This window comes from Enoplosus armatus, chromosome 10 (assembly GCF_043641665.1).
Source record: "Enoplosus armatus isolate fEnoArm2 chromosome 10, fEnoArm2.hap1, whole genome shotgun sequence".
Taxonomy (NCBI): Eukaryota; Metazoa; Chordata; class Actinopteri; order Centrarchiformes; family Enoplosidae; genus Enoplosus; species Enoplosus armatus.
The window spans coordinates 6,507,459-6,525,064 of NC_092189.1; the positions used below are offsets into that span (position 1 = coordinate 6,507,459).

General features: G+C 44.5%; 1 protein-coding gene across 1 annotated transcript in view; it reads right to left on the bottom strand.

Annotated features, from left to right (window-relative positions):
* Nucleotides 1–17,606, bottom strand: part of efnb1 (ephrin-B1) — a 54,886-nt gene that overhangs the window by 17,652 nt on the left and 19,628 nt on the right. The window contains exon 2 of the mRNA XM_070913304.1: nt 12,813–13,090. Within this exon, the coding sequence (XP_070769405.1) occupies nt 12,813–13,090 (278 nt within the window). The remainder of the gene's footprint in view (nt 1–12,812; nt 13,091–17,606) is intronic.

The window sequence follows — 17,606 nt, forward strand, 5'->3', positions numbered from 1 at the left end:
GAACTATACTGTATTTTATATATTACTGTATTATGAAACATTTCTGTGTATTTTCTTGTTTTTCTTATCACCTAATGGGTCTTTTCAGGAGACTAAAATTATTTTTTCCATTTTTGCATTTAGCTTGATGATAAGGATAACGTCAATAAAGACCCCAGTTTTGGAACCACTAGTCTTTATAAAGATATGGACATTTCTTTAATGCTTTTCTGTAGGTGGATCAGTGAGCTGACTTTCTGTTGGGCTGCCGTTAACAAGCTGTTTTTGCAGTTTGAGTACATTTCAAACCTTCAACATGTCATCAATGGATCAATGCATGCATCACAGCCTCTAATCACAATTGCTCCTGGCGAGACGCTGATCTCCCAACTGTACATATATTCAGCATATGAGGGGTACATTTTATGTAAATTAATTGAAAACGATTTTGCCCCCAAAGCAAATGTATTCACATTGATATTCTCATTCAATTTCGATGCATGCATTTTTAACGCACAGTACAGAGTTCTCAGCTCCTTCTTGTTTTAATTAAACTTAGAAAACTACAAGTTCTCAGGAGAGAAAGAGAGCAGTGCTCTGATTATCCCATTATTGTGTCCATTAAAATGCCTCTGTGTTAATCTTAGCCCGTTATAAATCCCAGGAGTATTTCCTCCAAACATCCAGTAACATCCATATTAGTGGGTGGTATTGGTATTGTCAGGTTACACCTGTGTAATCAGCTGACAGATGCACACAAAAGGTCTCGTAGTGAGCTTGTTCCTCAGCGGGAGGCCCATTGAAGTTTTCGTCTTGCTTCATTTGCACTGATAATCACAAGAGGTGAACCTTGGTTCACTCGCTAAATCCCAGCAGATGATAAAAGTGATCCTCTCAGTCTTTTCTCTGGCCTTTGTGGTTGTCTACAAAGGTGATATGGGACTCTGGACTCTGGAGAGGAGTCACCCTCCTCGATCTAAAAGGTCCACGAGCCACAAATCAGCCTGCGCTGCCTGATAAAAGAAGCGCTGGGATGGATCGGAATGCGGTGGGAGATAGTAGTGGCATGTCAAAGGCCACAAGGCTCCGAAAATTTAGACTAACTAAAGAGCTAATCTGTGACCAACCCCCCCCCCCCACACCACACCACACCACACCACGACCGGAGGGAAACCAGAGCCGAAGCCCTGGAACAAATTAACGAACACGACCGATGGAGGACGAAATATCCTCAGAGAACTCGCCACTCGTGCCTGTGCATGTAAAAACTGTGCTCGCAGGGACCGTGTGTGTGTTTCTGTGTGCATTTATGCAAATGTGTTTGGACATCTGAGTGTGTGTGTGTGTGTGTGTGTGTGTGTGTGTGTGTGTGTGTGTGTGTGTGTGTGTGGAGCTCCTACACTGCGTCCATTCATCCTCTGTGGAGAGAGGAGCATCATTTTCACTGACCTTTTCAATCTGGCCTCCAGAAGAGAGTTATGACAACTGAGCCTTCTGTTCCTCGGCACAATAACACACATCAAAGATGGGAAACAAACAAACAAACAATAACTCTTACTGCAGGCTCAGCGCTTCAAATCGCAAATAGGCGACGCAAAACAAAACCAATGAGGTATTCTAACTAAGAGGGAACGGTACGGTGATGCAATGTGCGAAGAGAGACAAGCTGAGTGTTTTGGCTCAGGTGACAAAACTGCTTTCTGGGTAATGAAGCTGCCTGGGTGATGGTCAGGTCAGAGAAACACAAAAAGGGAAAGATTTAGGACTGCAACTAACAATTTTGCCATGTAGATTATTGTTTTATATTAATGGATTCATTTTATAGTCAATAACATGCCAGGAAACTGTGAAAAATGGCTATTACAATCACAAGTTGATGTTTCCAAACGTCTTGCTTGGTCATGCCAACAGTCCAAAACCCAAAGTTATTCAATTTACAACTATATAAAACAGAGAAAAGCAGCAAGAGGAGTGAATGTTTGGGATTTTCACTCCGATAAATGACTGAATACCAAATAATTGCTGAATTGTTTCGGCACAAGAGAGATCACAGCACAGAGAAGACGGTACAGACAGTGAGATGGACAGAGTGAGACACGTCAGAGACAAAGCAAGAGACAGAGAGTGTACTTGTTATTTAGGAGAGAGTCGATGTCAGCCCATCTGTTGTCCGCAAAAACAAAATCTGCAAGAGGCAGAACAAAGACAGAGATAGAGAGAGGACAGTACACATATGTGAGTGTGGGCGTGCATGTGTCCCTGTGACTGTGCATGTGTGCGTGTGTGTGTGCATGTGTGAGCTTGCGTGCCTGAACCCTGGGGGAATCTACTGTACCTGCTAACATGGAGGCGACTGAACAAAGCTGACTGCAGGCAACATGGGAGCAGAGTCAGAGCAGCTGTAACGCACGTACGCACACACACACACACACACACACACACACACACACACACACACACACACACACACACACCGAGAGACATAAGGTGGCAGAGAGGCGGGCAGATATATAATAGATAGAGGGTCTGATGTAGCTGATGTGTAGAGCGCCAGAGCTGCGAGCGTGGCTCCAAACCACAGCAAGGCTTCTCCAGCTCTGAGGCCAGGCTGCAACACAAAAAGCAGGAAAAGAAACAACGCCCCCCACCCCCCCTTCCTCTCTCTCCTTCTCCTGTTATTCGCCAAAACCCCAATCAGAGAGCACAGCAGACCACAGAGAATGCTGCTGATTACATCCTAATACACACAAAGCCAGCAGCTGACGCACATATCCAAACACGCATGCACACACGCACACACACATATACACACACACACACACACACACACACACACACACACACACTGATTACATCCTCTCTCTGGTGCTCCTCTCTCCTCATCCCTGGTATCGGTTACACGGTAAAGCCACGCTGATCGAGGATCAGTGTTTTTTGCTTTTTTTGGTGAAAGAGTTCGGGAGCTTAACCTCTAGTCCGACGGGCGGTGAGAAGCCGGGCCTCCAAACCCCCGTGCCCCCCAGCACAAATAAACAGCTACAACACAAAAATGTCTGGCAGACTCGAAACAATTTCCTGAAGGATCTGTCACTGTGCAGGAGGGATGGGGAGAGGAGGAAGAGGGAGGGAGGGAGGGGTTAAGATCTAAGAAGGAGAGAAAATAGGTGGAATGGTAAGGCAGAGGGAGAGAAAGATTAAGTTGCAGGGGGGAAAAGGAAGAGAGGAACAGAAAGAGAGAGAGAGAAATTGGACCTGTGGGCTTGGGAGGTAAAATTGTTCCGTCGCCATCTACGAAATCATCAACTCGCTGCGAGAGGAGGCAGCGCGGCCTGAACCGGAGCCTCATTTGAAGGCAGGAAGCTTTCTTTCAGCATCCATCCCTCCACCATGGGTACGCGTGCACAAACTCTGACAGCACACACGTCGGCACCCATGGGACTGCTCACTGAAAATATCTCGTGCTCAGCTCGGCTACAGTCCTCTTGAATGTGCATTAACAAATGCTCAATGCACACAGCCGCTTCCATTACGCGAGCAAAACTGTGCAGGCAGAAGGAGGACGGACGTGTGAGAGCGCATTGTGTTATTTTGTGTGACCATCTATTTGCATGCTAGTGAGAGCTTATGAGTGTATATATATATTTGAATTTGCTTATGTGGCTTTGTGCTTATTTATGCCTGCATGTTTGTGCGCACACACGCCTCTTGTGTGTTTGTCCGCTCCCGTTACTGTGTTTGTGAGCCTGTGGTCGTGCTGGAATGGAACATGGACATTTTGCCACCGAGCTGAATTCACAGAAACGGGCTTGGTCCCTGGCCTGCAGAGCAGTATTTAGACTCTGTATTTATGCGTTGGACAACCACAGCAATCTCTATCACCGCCTTGTGATTCATGTTTGTTTGCTTTGCTCAGCGCTGATTCGATTCCATCAAGAAGCTCCTTTTTTCTCTCTCTCTCTCTCTTTGCTCCCCCAAAACGCTTTCCGCAGAAATGTTCACGCCATCCCCGGTCAGAGTTTCATCAGCCGCCCCTCATCGCAGCTGACCAAGCATGCAGTGGTTTCCATAGCAAGGATGCGACATTAAAACTAACAACCTCTATAATTATACATCCATATTTCTTCGATGAGTTTGTGTAAACAAGCCCGGGCTCCAGCTCGGGGAGGCGGACTTCTTGGCAGGCCCCGGCTGAGGGTGCCACTGAATGGCTGTTGGAAAACAAAGCCAGTTTCAGAGTGTGCCTTGGAAAAGACAAACCACTGTTCAAGGGACGGTGGAGAGGGAAAGCGAGCTCCATCTGAGAGACAGAGAGCTGTGATTTGAGCTTAGCTATTGGACAGAGAAGAAAGGCACTGAGAATATGTGTTGTTGGCAAGGCAGAGGGCAAACAACCTCAGACATCTCAGATGGGAAGGGAAATATGCATTTCCAGAGTGTTTTAGATTATGGGTTGTCATTGTTTTATCCTGCTCTTATGTTTCTTATGCATCAATACGCCATTGTCCGATACAATTTGCCTTATGGACAATGATGCTCATCTTCTCCTGTCCTACATTTACTTTTCCTAATCACCACGGACTCCACTCCAAACATGCACTGTTCCAGCAGTCTTAAGATGTCTCCTCTCTTTTTGCCTGAAGCTATTTTAGGTTTGCAAAACCACAGAGATGGTTTCTGCATAGCGGGTGGAATTAAAAGAAAAACCAGGAAGCTACTTTCAACAACTGAAAGTCGCTCACAGAGAAAAGAGTCAATCGGAAAATGAGTTTGTGTCAATTGAGAGGATGAAAACGAAAACAAAACATCAACACTGTTGTTTGTTTCGCGGAGTTAGCTCTGTGGTCTCTCGCGGTCCGTGTGTTGAAAGGAGATCTAAGCTATCAGTTAGCAGAAACGACTTGAACACAGACTTCCCACAGCACCTTCACACACACACAACTTCCAAACGTGAGAGCAGACTAATGGAAAGAGAAAAGGATGGTTGGAGGAGTGGGAGCGAGGGATGACATAGTCAGAGAGAGGGAGGGAGGGAGAGAGAGGTAGAACTTGCACGAAGGATAAAATATTCTAATAAGATAAGCATGGAGCACAGCCGAGGAGGGATGAGTGTCTGCATTTGAAGATGCACGGAGCGGACTAATTGAGATGAATACATGAATATATCAGCTTCATCTCGCAGCGACGGGTTCAGTCGTAACCAATGGTTACCATTCACTTGTACAGCCACGTGAACAGCCCTCCCTCTAAAAGAAAGACCTCTCATGCCCCCCCACCCCACCCATCCCCCACCCCCACTACCCCCTCCACACTCTAAACAAACTCCTCTGTAATAAACGAAAGGCAATAACCAGCGACAATAACGCTGTGCCTGCTAACCCTCTCTGAATGAAATATCCAAAGGAGAAGTAGCAGAGGCAGCCTGGATAGATTTGCAAAGCAAGCAGAAAGTCATATATTACACTGGCACTCTAATAAACACTGGGGCCATATTCACTCACAGAGGGTGGGCGAGGTGGGGGGTTAAATCTCCTTATCCCAGGCCATGCTGCTCCACCTGCGCTAACCTGACCTGTTAGCAGGGTTTACTTTGGAAATGAAATCCGTTAAGGCTTACTGCTTAAAACTAATCGGCAACATCAATGACAGTCGCTCGAAGTCAATCCACAACTGATTTTCTACGTGAATCCAATCCTTAAAGCATTTTGCTACTCGTGATCATTTACTAATTGAAAACCATGACATATAACACAGCATTTAAACAATTTAAAAAGGTATGAGGGAGGTGACACATTTTTAACAGTATCCTCTAGAATCATCTAAAATGATAAAACTGATTCCTTTCAACCACTTTTTAAGCTTTTATGCTTCTTCATCCCAGGATATACACCATGGCATTTAAAATAGGGCTGATAGAAATGTTTGCCAACAATCCTAATCATCAGTTCAGGTCCTGTAAGTGATTTTCAATGTCCGCAATCTGCTAAATATGCAATAAAACAATACATCCTTTGTTCTTTACTGCTGACATGCATGTGGGAGAGTCCACAATACGTGGCTGCAGAAATGAAAATCCTGCAGAGCATCTCTTCCTTGTAATTAAAATATTTCAGTGTGATTTTACTGAGGGAGGTTACCAGATGTTAACGATTATCGCTTCTCAACAAAAACCCATTTAATTGCGAGTTAGAAACGTGTGAGTTATTTGCATCTTTATAATCTGACAATCAAAATGCCTTTGTCTTTTTTCAAACGCGCCCACTGACAAATGCAACGGCCTTTTTTTTTTTTCTAAGTGGCTGTGATGATTATAGTCATTTCATGTTAACTCCAAAAGATGACATTTAACACTTCTTTTTCTAATCAGATTACTGTTGTTGCACGCCGACACATCAAGCTATAAGCCTGCCACTGTTTGTATTTATTTGACTTCATTTGTGTATATGTTTGTGTGTTCATGCTCCTGAGCTCACTTGCGTTATTACTGGGATTACCTGCGTGGGAGTGCGCATGTGCACATATGTTGGGCGTGTTTATGTCCTTGCAAATGTAGGGCAGGGGGGGATCTTCTGATCTGCCGCAGCCGGGACAGAGATTTGACCTTCAACTCTCCCGTGGGCAAACGAGAGAACAAGAAACTGACGTGTGAAGCAAAAGAAGACGGTGGAAGATGCATGCATATTGCCCAATGAAGGAGGATTCCTTGGGGAGGTTATTTGCATGGAGGGGTGTACGTGTAGGTTGGTGAGCAAAGAATAACAGCAGATACAGAAGAGAGCCCACGCAAAGCAGTATGATTGTTAGTGATACACAACATGCCACCTAACCTTAAGCCTGTCAGGTGTGAGCGCCGCAGAGAGATCATCCCACAGTGTCACATGCAGTTTGTCAGATATATTCTTGGCATTGTTCCTCAAAGACCAGGTCAGCTCCCATGTTTAGACATTTTCCATTACCATCTTATCCTCAAATAATAAAGTGCTTATCAGTTGCTCTGTGTTTCCCTGCAAAGTCAAAGAAACTGAGAGAAAAACATCTTTGCTACGAGAGCCAGCATCATGTATTTCTCTGAGGCAATCTTCTGGAGGTGAGATAGCGCGAGCTCCACTGCGGCAGTATTCTGGTGGGGAAGTCGGTGTGTGTCAAGAGTCCACGATGGTACACCGAGATGGAGAGTGACAGGTGTCAGGAGGGATCAGGCTTACCCTTCCCGCTACACAGGAAATCAAGGGGGAAGAGGAGTGTGCAACGACAGGCTGCCTCTGTTTACTGCCTCATGGCCTCATCCTTATATAGAACAGAGACTCACCGGCCCAGCTAACCACTGAAAACATATCACCGAGCAGTCATGGTACATTATTTCAACGAGGACCGAATGGGAGAGAAAATGGAGGGACTTTTTTTTTTTTGGCTCCACTGGGGACGTATAAAGACTGTCTGTATATATATATGTGTGTGTACGTATGCTTGTCCCCTCTCTCTTTCCCGCTCTGTTGCTCATTTTCTCCATTATATTTCCTTCGCCTTAAAAGCCTGCTGTCTAAAATCACTTCTCTCCTGACTCTAACCCCTAAACACAGAGCGGCCATTTTCCTCACAAACAGCTCATTCCATATCCTGTGTTTAGACAACGCAATGAAATACAACCAGTTTGTTCACTCATACAGCAGGGGGGCGGGAAGGTGTATGTATATATATATATATATGTGTGTGTGTGTGTGTGTGTGTGTGTGTATGTGTGTCTGTGTGTGTGTGTGTGTGTGTACATAGGGGTTGGGGTGCTGATGGACAGCACAGGCTGGTGTTGGTATGGGGTTTAGATCAGTGCAGGGTTGTCATTACTGACCCCCTGCTGTGTTTCCGTGACCCCTTGTCCGTGAGTTTTGACCTTTAACCCCCCCCACGACTCCTGTCAGAGCTGAGCTCGGATAGACGGGACCGAGTGGACGGGAGCCCCTGCGGTGACACCAAGGCACAGGACACACACAAATACACACACACACACACACACCATTTGTTGCTTACTTTACCACACACCTTTTGTTGCTTATTCTACCCCATGGTAGGAGCAGGAGTAGGAGGTGGGGGGTGGGGTTGTAAATGATTAAGGAAAAGAAAAACAGAGTCATAGTAGAGACCGGGGGTTGAACAAGAAAAAGACCGCTGGAAGATTCAGTGGAATGTCCACTCCCTATGCATCTTCTTCTCGTCCCAAACGCTGTCTGCCACGTTTGACCGTTAATCAGGCCAGATAAGCCGGGTCTTTATAGGCCGAGCAGATTTACACCGCTCTGCTGGCCGGCTGGACCGCATTCCCAGCAGAGACGGTGGGATAACGCACTCACAGGGATAAGCTGGCCTAAAGGGGCCTCAACACACAAACACACAAACACACACACACACACACACACACACACACACACACACACACACACACACACACACACACACACACACACACACACACACACAGGACTCTACTGTACCGGAAAAGCAGGAAAAGTGTGTTCAGTGCAGGTGCTCGCTGTCCCTCTTTTCTTGCTCTCTCAAGAAAACACACAGATATTAGACACACACACAGCAACCACGCATAGCCATTATCTAAATGATAGATGAAACACGTCGCGCTGTATGCACAGGCTGCGGTGGAATAAATAAAGCAAGCTCTTCCTGATGCAAAGGACAACAACATTAACATAATACCAAGACAAATGCTACATCCGATTACTGCTGACGCGAGAACGTTACAGTATATGAGCCTAATGATGATCCACCATCAGGCTGGATCCTGCACATCCAGCCCCCCCCCCGCCCTTGTAAAGGATTTACAACGGGCTCTGGTTCTGAGTTCACCGTCTGAAACACTGCGGAGCGAGTGCGAGGTATTCTTGCATAACACACACAGCAAGTATGGTGTTACACAGCAGAGACACAAGAGAGTGTTGTGTAAAAGCAAATTCGACCTACAGGAAAGTTGATGTTTTCTTTTTGATGTAGTCAGGACGCAGGCCCACGCACATGTCACTAATAAGAGTTAGTAAAAATATTTATGATGTAATCAGGAGACAATATGCGGAGCAGTCCCGCTCACAGCCGGCAAGGAAAACTCCAAGCAGACTCCGAAAATGCCCAAGGTGTTTTCTAAAGACATGTGGGTGTAATAAAGCTCAAAGAAGTATTTCAAGTCCACATGATATGTTGCCACAGGAGCGCCCCCTCCTTCCTCAAAAAAAAAAAAAAAATTGTCGCTTGATAACATCACAAGCGTCATGCTTCCCCGCATTCTGGCTTTGAGGAAGAGTTCGCAAATATCGATTGAACTGCTCCAGATCAAAAGAAAAAGCATATGTGAGATTTAATTTAGCGTGGACAGGAGGAGAGGATATAAAGAAGGTATTTTTTTTACTGTAAGAATAAAACATAGCTTGGGTTTATTTTCTTAACATAGAGGAGATTTAACTTTATATCTTCTGTAGCCTTTCAAAACTTGAAAAGACATTTAGTTGAATAGTTCAAATAAGCTTTCTCTTCATATTCAGGAAAGAAATATATACATATAAGAAGATGGAAGGATATTTATAAAGGTTTATTATGTCGGAGTAGTAACAGTATTCTATATTATGCTTTCTCTCCCAAACTTTAGTTTATTTCAACAGAGATGATGAACTTACTACTTATGTCCTGTCCTTCTCACTGTGCCAGGAGTTGTTTGGCATGAGGCAGCTTGCTGCTAGTTAGTTTAGACATCGCATCTCTAATGTCACAATCATCGCTGATCATTTCATTGATTCAGCGGAGGAATCAATTACAGATGTGGCAGAGCCGCCAACTGACAGTATCCCCAGACCAAATCAACCACAACACATGTTATGATTTTAGAAAACGTCATTCCAGGAAATGTAGGAAATGACTAACTAAAGTTTAACTAAAATGAGATAAGGCCGGAGTAACGTCCAGAGTAACACTGTGTTTTGCATTAGGAACTGAGCTGCAGTGTGTTAGCTACTGCAGCTACTGAGCTAACAAGATGGAGAAACCGTGTCTAGGCTGTCTGATGCCTCATCCTCCCCACAGATGAACTGTAGCTTTGTACCTGCCAACTCGTGACTTAATGGTCAACAAATCACATTAAAAAACCAAAAACACATTAGTCTAAATACCTTTTGAATTCACTATCATGTCTGTGTCTGTAAATTATTATTATTACAATAGATAATATAAGTAGTTTCTGGGACCTGCGGTAAAACTGGAGTAAACAATGCATTTGTTGGGGACTATTTTCTGTTGCGGAATAAAACACATTTGGTGCGAGTATTTACACCACCAGGACACTGTATGTGGAATCAAAATAAACGACAGTGTCTGTGTTCATGGTAATGAAGGAACATGTCACCCAGTGCGACAGTGTGGTTCATTGATATGTTTTCATTGGAGCTCTATGGCACAGGGGTAGCAGCTCTATCAGGCTTTGGCTTCTCAGGCAGTGTGTGTTTGTGGGATAAATTCATCATTGTGTTTGGTCTTTTCATGGGATTTGTTGACAGAATATGCATAGAATATCACCAGCTGTAGTTTACAGTAAAATATACTAGAGGATTTCACTGGGTAAAAAATGTAATTAATGGCAGCTCCAGATGACCAAATTGTTTGATATATTATGTATGCATCATTTCCCCAGTAGTGTCCTGAGGGTGGTTATAGACTTTGCACTTTATTTAACAACAGGATATTTGCAAAAAAAAGCATTTTCCTTGCTGACCCTACAGCCTTTTTCAGATGTAAAAAACTGACTAAAACTAAAAGTAACATTATCTCAGTTACAAGTAAGACCTACTATCTTTCCAAGCCCACACCAATACAAAATACCAGATCAGTTCTGATAGACTCTGTCTTGTCATGCTTAAAGATGAAGTATCTCCTTCGTGGTTCTTTAGATTGTTCTGGTGCTGGTGCTTCAGCAGAAAAACCAGATCCCATCTCAGGTGACTGAGTTTGAACTGGAGGATTTTGATGAGGATGATGCCAAACCTTTTCTGACACTGGTAAGACAAGAATCCTGAGAAGACTTACAGTAGGTTGGAGTGAACTGTTCCATTACGCTGATTTTATCCTCTAAATATGTTAAAACTGCACTTCACATCTAATTCCTTGTTTCAGGTGTGGGCAGTAAATGTCAGCAATGAAAAGAGGGACGTTGAGTTTGAAAAATTAGAGGCCTTACCTCTTCATTTTCAGTGAGTCACATGTGACACACATTTATTAACAGTTAAATTACAGTGATTTTAAGATTTAAAAATCAATTTTAATGACTATAACCTACAAACATTCTAAAGTCCTGAGTGAGAAGCAGCAGGAGGCACCCAGCTCTAAACTGCTCTGTCCTGCAGGGCTTCTGGGTGCTACCTCCTCAACCCCCTCTTAAATATGCCTTCCCAGCAGCCGAGCAAAATGTCCGTTTGGGTTGCAAAGGCCGTTTTGGACAGAGTCTCCAATGCCTTCACCACAGTGGAACATCAGGCCACCTTCTCCCGCTCCACCAGAGATGACATGGTCCTGTCTATCCTAACAACCTGTCTATCCTCTTGAACCTGTGTTGATTGTAAGAGTACACTCAGAAGTCAAGATGTGCGAAGAAAAGAGAGGTCTGGGCTTCTCTGCTGGCTCTTTCAACCACTGTGCTGTTGCTTTGTAGATAGTGACACAGGCTGACTGATTGTCTTAACTACCAATGCTCGGGTGAAAATGAAACATTTTACATTATAGTCACAGGTTTTTTGTTGTTGTGATTGTTTCACTTCTTAAAACACCGTCTACTGAGTGCAAATCCACAAATACTGGGACAGAATATAATTTTAACTGCAAAACTATTATCCAATAGTTACCCATAATATTACCCATAACAAGTTAGCAATAATAAATTACCCAGAAACAGGTTGTGTCTAAAAAGTATGTGAATAGGGAAGTGTGTCTACGTATTCTTTACTTAGCGAATATAGTAAAACCACAAAGAGATACTAAAATAAAGATGTTGCATTCAGTAAAATTACAGATGTATTATCAGCAACATGTACTTATAGTATCATGAGTAAAAGACTCATTACGCAAAATGACCTCTTTCGAAATGTAGGAAATAACTATATAATTTGGTACTAATTACACGAAAATAGGAATTTCCCTGCAAGAAAAGCTACATTTAAATCCAAATAAATATTCATTCACTATGTTGAATTGTTTGCTTGCCTGTAGACAAATTTCACATTTTTGCAAGTCCAGCTGACTACAAGACTCTCTCGGTTACACTAGCAATTCATTGGAATTAATTAAACAGAGGTGTACCACATGTCTCTATTTTCCAAATATTTAGTACCTAATTATGTCTCTCTTTTCAGGAAACTTCCTGGAAATTATTTGAAATTAAAGTCCTGTAAAACAAAATGTTACAAAACTTTTTAATTATAATTTAACAAGATTGTTTCTGTACAAATGGAGAGACTTAAATACAAATACCTAAAAACTGTATTTAAGTAAAGTAGTAGTTGAGTAAATGTCAGTAAAGATTGTAGGTTTGTGTCCTGAACTGACAGACAACTCTCCCTCCCTGAGCGGCAACTACCACTGTGCCATAAGCAAGGCATGTCCCTAGTTGTTGCCATGGAGCTGCTGCTGCAGTGGCCATTAAAATACAGTTTTACTAGGAAACTCCCATGTGTGACTGTGTGTGTAACTGAGTGTGAAGCAGAGATTATTACTCAGATTGTTCAGTCAGGCTTCTGCAGTTAAATGAAGGTTGAAAAGCTACATATCAACAGTAAATCGTCTACTTAAGGAAAACTTACAGGTGATGTAGTAGTTGACATTCCTCTTGAACTCCAAGCCCATGTAGTTGGGGCTGAACTCCTGGAATTTGATGGTGAACTTGATGTCCTTCTCTGGCTTGTTGCAGTTGACCAGGACATTAGGATCGAGGACTGTACTGCAGCTCTCCGCCTGCTCCCTCTTCACCAGGTACAGCTTGTAGAACTCATAGTCTCTGCCTTGGTCCGCTTTGGGACAGATGATGTCCAACTTGTCTCCGATGTCCGGGTAGATCACCAGGCCCTTTCCAGCCAGAAACCTGGAGGACAAGACAAAAAAACAAGACGAATTGTCACTGACACATAATAACGGAAGTCTGGAAGAGCAGCCACATAATTCAACAACAGTTTATACAGTCTTAATACTTTGAGCTATAGGAGTTATGGGTTTAGATTTGTCTGGCACGGGCTTTTAAGCAGAGCGTAGTTAATTTGGCCCCACAAAAAAATTACATGTAGCAGCTTGACATCGTTCAGCGTTAGCCGACAGAACGTTTCACACAAATCCTCTAAAGTTTCTTCTCATGCTTGGATCCAAATCAAAGCATACCAAAAAAGTTTGCACGGAGGGAAACAAGATGGCCAAACACAAAATGGCTGCCGCAGGAACGGCTGCAGATAGGATTACATCCAAAGAATGCCACAGATTCTTTTTTCATATGTTTGGAGTTCCATATAAGACCTGTGCTTCGACATAATGTCTACGCTGATTCTACTTCAGAGGTCCCAGTTTCTAGAGGAAAACAGTGCACAGGGGTCAGCCGGGAGGTTAAGGCTTCCTGGTTCATCTTCCCTCTGCCATGATCATCTACTGGAGGATTAAGATAATCCATCTGGCCTTACTGTACCTCTCCACCTCGCTCTCTGCTGCCAACTCAATCAGATCAGCTCTTGTTCTCTTTTATTCACTAAAGGTGGGGAACAGGAGGAGACCCACTGTGTGTGTGTAAGTGTGTGTGAAGAGAGGGGGCGGGGGTGCACTGAGTGCTTGCAGTGTGTTTGGGCAGTGGTGTGTATGTTTATGCACGTCTGCATGTGTGTGTATGTGCGCGACTCGGTCAGCAAAATGGGCTGAGGTTGCGGTCTGATGGGGGGGCAGACGGGCTGAATCATTGTTCTGGACTTGTTTGAGGCTTAAAATGTCAACATGGTTCAGCTCTGCTGTCCCAGTTAGCCAAGCATTAACCCAGACAGCCGGACTGACCACGGGTGTGTTTATGTACGTGTGTGTATGTGTGTGTGTGTGTGTGTGTTGTGGTCGCAGACAGCGAGCACAGCAGCGGGGCTATCTGCTAGATCTGCCCATGCCAGCGGATTTAAGCAGGATTTAGCAGCGCGCAATGCATTTGTTGTTCTTTCTGATCCCTCACGTTTTAACAAGACATCAGGGGCTGGGCCCCTCTCTGTCCCTCTCCGGCTCTCCCATCTTTTTCTCTCTGTGTAATCTCACCTTATCTACAGCCCCTCATTTCATCATCACACACATCATTTCACCACTAAATAACTGACTCTTCAGACAGGCCCAGGGAAGGGAGGACTGTGATGCCTCCTGAACGCGACTGATAGAGGAGTGTGTGAGTGTGTGGGGGGGCTTATGATCCATCCCTCCTCCTCTGATGTTAAACACTGGCAAACAGCCAGCCATTGTAAGAAATGATCATTTAAAAAGTCCCATTTTCCGAAGAAATACCCCCCATGAAAGTGAACATGATTGGATTTAGGCCTTTTCAACAGTCATGGGCATTCTTCTTGGACAGGGGCATTACCAAATAAATGATTCATTCACAAAAGAGATAAATGCAACATGAAATTTGCAAAACGGTCAAATCCCGTCCAACAACCCCCCCTTTCTTGGCTGAATATGATGTCATCAAAGCGGGAGCGGGTGAGACGTTATTTCCACGCCATTGTCTGATTCTCTTGTGGGTGAGTGGGGGGGGGGGCTGGGTTGGAGGGGAGGGTTTGCGCTAATTCAAGGGCCGATAAGAGAGAGAACGCGGGGTTCCCTTTGTCCTACCTCGCTCAACAATTTGCTGGTTTTCAGCAGCAACACTCGGCATGTGTTCATATGTGTGTGTATAAAAAGTATACATATGTTTTAGTGCATGCAAGTGTGTGTGTGTGTGTGTGTGTGTGTGTGTGTGTGTGTGTGTGTGCGTGTGTGTGTGCGTGCACCATGCCAGGGTACAAGTGCGTGTGTCTATGAAGACACGGACACAATCAGTCTCTAATTGGATCTACAAGATGCATCAGTGAGGCATAAACAAGTTTCCATGGCAACATTAGGCTTTGTTGCTGACCACCCCCCTCTCCTCCCCACCTTCTCTCTATTCCTCCCTCGATCACCCCCCCCCCATCTCAGTCCCCTCCATTTCTACTCTCCAATCTCATTCCCTCTAGTTTTATCCTTCCCTCTCATTCACCTCTTCAACATTTCCCTCATTCTGTTTTCTCGCATCCCCTCCCTCTCCATCCTCACCCGGCCTCTCTTTCTCTCTCTCTACACACACACAAAAACCACCTACAGAAAAACAAGCGTGAAACCAGAGGGGGGAAAAAAGAAAGATCAGGCAAACATCACAATTAGACCTTGATTTGTTTCACTCAACAAGTAGGTGTTTTCTATTTTCTGCAGGGAAATTGTTGGCAACTTTTTTTTTTTCAAATGTTCTGTTTTTAAAAGTGTTAAAACTACTTAAAAGCCTGGCTCTTGGATAAAACAATGAGCCTCACACCCCACTTCTCAGTTTTACAACCCATTTATTCCATTATCAAAGCGAGCGGCAACAATTTAGATGAATAATTAAGATTTCCAAAATCTTAATATCTTAATATCCCTGAAGGATTTAATCACAAGCCGGCCCCTGTCATTGATTCAATTTTCCGAGCAGGCCTCCTAGTTGGCGGTTAGATAGCTATCCTAAGTGAATTCTCCGCTTCTGTTTCCCAGCCTTTGTTAACTGTCTGCTATAATGAGGCTCTGGCTGCTGTGGAGGTCTGGAAGCGCCATCGCAGATGGGAAAGAAGCAACATAAAAGAAATAGGGCAGCAATTAGTGTTTAGCCCAGTTTAAAAGCCCTCCACTTGGCAAGCTGCGGCCCAGCTCCAGTCCAGGATGTAAACTAAACTGGTGGGCTGGGACTTTGTCTCCCGTTTGTCTCTCTGTTGGCTTAATCAGCGCCACTCCGGTGCTACACACAGCCACGCAATGGAGAGGAGGAGACGAGTGACTGAAGATTATTGTACTTTTGAGGAGGTCGAAAGGGAAAAAGGGGCGAAAAGGGAGGTTGAATTGCATCTTTCATTCACGTTGTCTGGAGACCTGTTGATGAAAGAAGTTGGAGTGCACAGAGGAAGAGCCATGCAGATACAAACGATGTTTCTGGGAAATGACCCTGAACGAGAGAGAGCCTTTATTCCCCTCATGTCAAACGAGGTGGATCTGCCTGAACCAAACAAAATAAAGGGAGTCATTTTCAAAACAACTAAATGAGGTTGGTTTTGTTTCATCTGGACGGCTCCACAGTGTGCTCAATCCAGTAAAGAGCTTATACAAACAGGCCTACGCTACAGCGCAGCAGAGGGAGAACAGAAAACAACGAAGCAGAGGGAACGAGAGGAGAGAGAAGAACCCCCCCCCTCTCTTTTTACATTCCACTGGTGAATATGAGCACATGATCTCACATATGCTACCGCCCCCCCACCTCCCCATACACATACACACACACGGATGTGAGAGCACACAAAAGCACTGTGGGGTGCATCCTGGACCTTCCCAGCCCAACTTCCCAGCCACCCCTATTCAAGCGCCCTGCCCTCACCGACTTTCATATAAAACGCCGCCTACACTCAGGCCCACTCAAAGCCCCTTACAGAGCCTCAAACCAGCCCTCCCCCCTCCGTGTTCTCCACCCCGTCCAGTCAACTCAGGCCTCTGCCCCGAGCATAGCACTGGCAGGCAGCCTCGGCCCGCTGAATGAATGGACCCGAGACACAGGAACTGTGAGAGAAAGAGGCAGAAACGGCTCATATCAACAGAACGGTGTCAAATTGATTTGTTCCTCCCAAGCAGCAGCATGAGCATGCCATACATATCAATTAAAATCAATTATCCTCTGCCACGTATACAGGGCAATCCATCTCTACCAGGGGGGACATGCCAGCAGCCCGGACGCAGGTACTACCTTTTTCTCTTTCTGTCTCGTTCCCGCAGCCCAACATTCAATCTTTCTCCCTTTTTCACTGGCCTTTAAAAGCACACGAGTGCGCCATGTAAAAACAAACACACACACACAATCATCACCACAACAGGTACTCTATTCCCCTTGCTATCAGCGTGGTAATTATCACGCCAGGAAAAGTGTTCCCTCACCAATTATCATTTCTCTTTTACATTATCCACAAAATCCGTGCGGCTGCTTCCCCCCTCTATTATTACAGATGACACTTTCCATACGTCAGTCGTATTTACCGCCATTTCAATCAATACTCCATGGGCTTACAGTTTGGATAGATTTCAAGGCATCTCATGAAACATTACAGTAATTCACCCACATGACAGGGTTACATTTAAGTCAGAACACAAAGCCATGTTATGCAAAGAGTATTGTAGTTGAGCTCTTGTGTAATATATATATAGCAGCTGGGGTTTAAAGCCGATTCACTTGACTGAGGCGGTCTCTACGTTTTGAGTAATCATAGGGTACAAACACATCCTGTTCTCATTCAAGTCAATCAATATTAAAGAATTGTCTTCTAGCAGGGACTGTTTCAGCC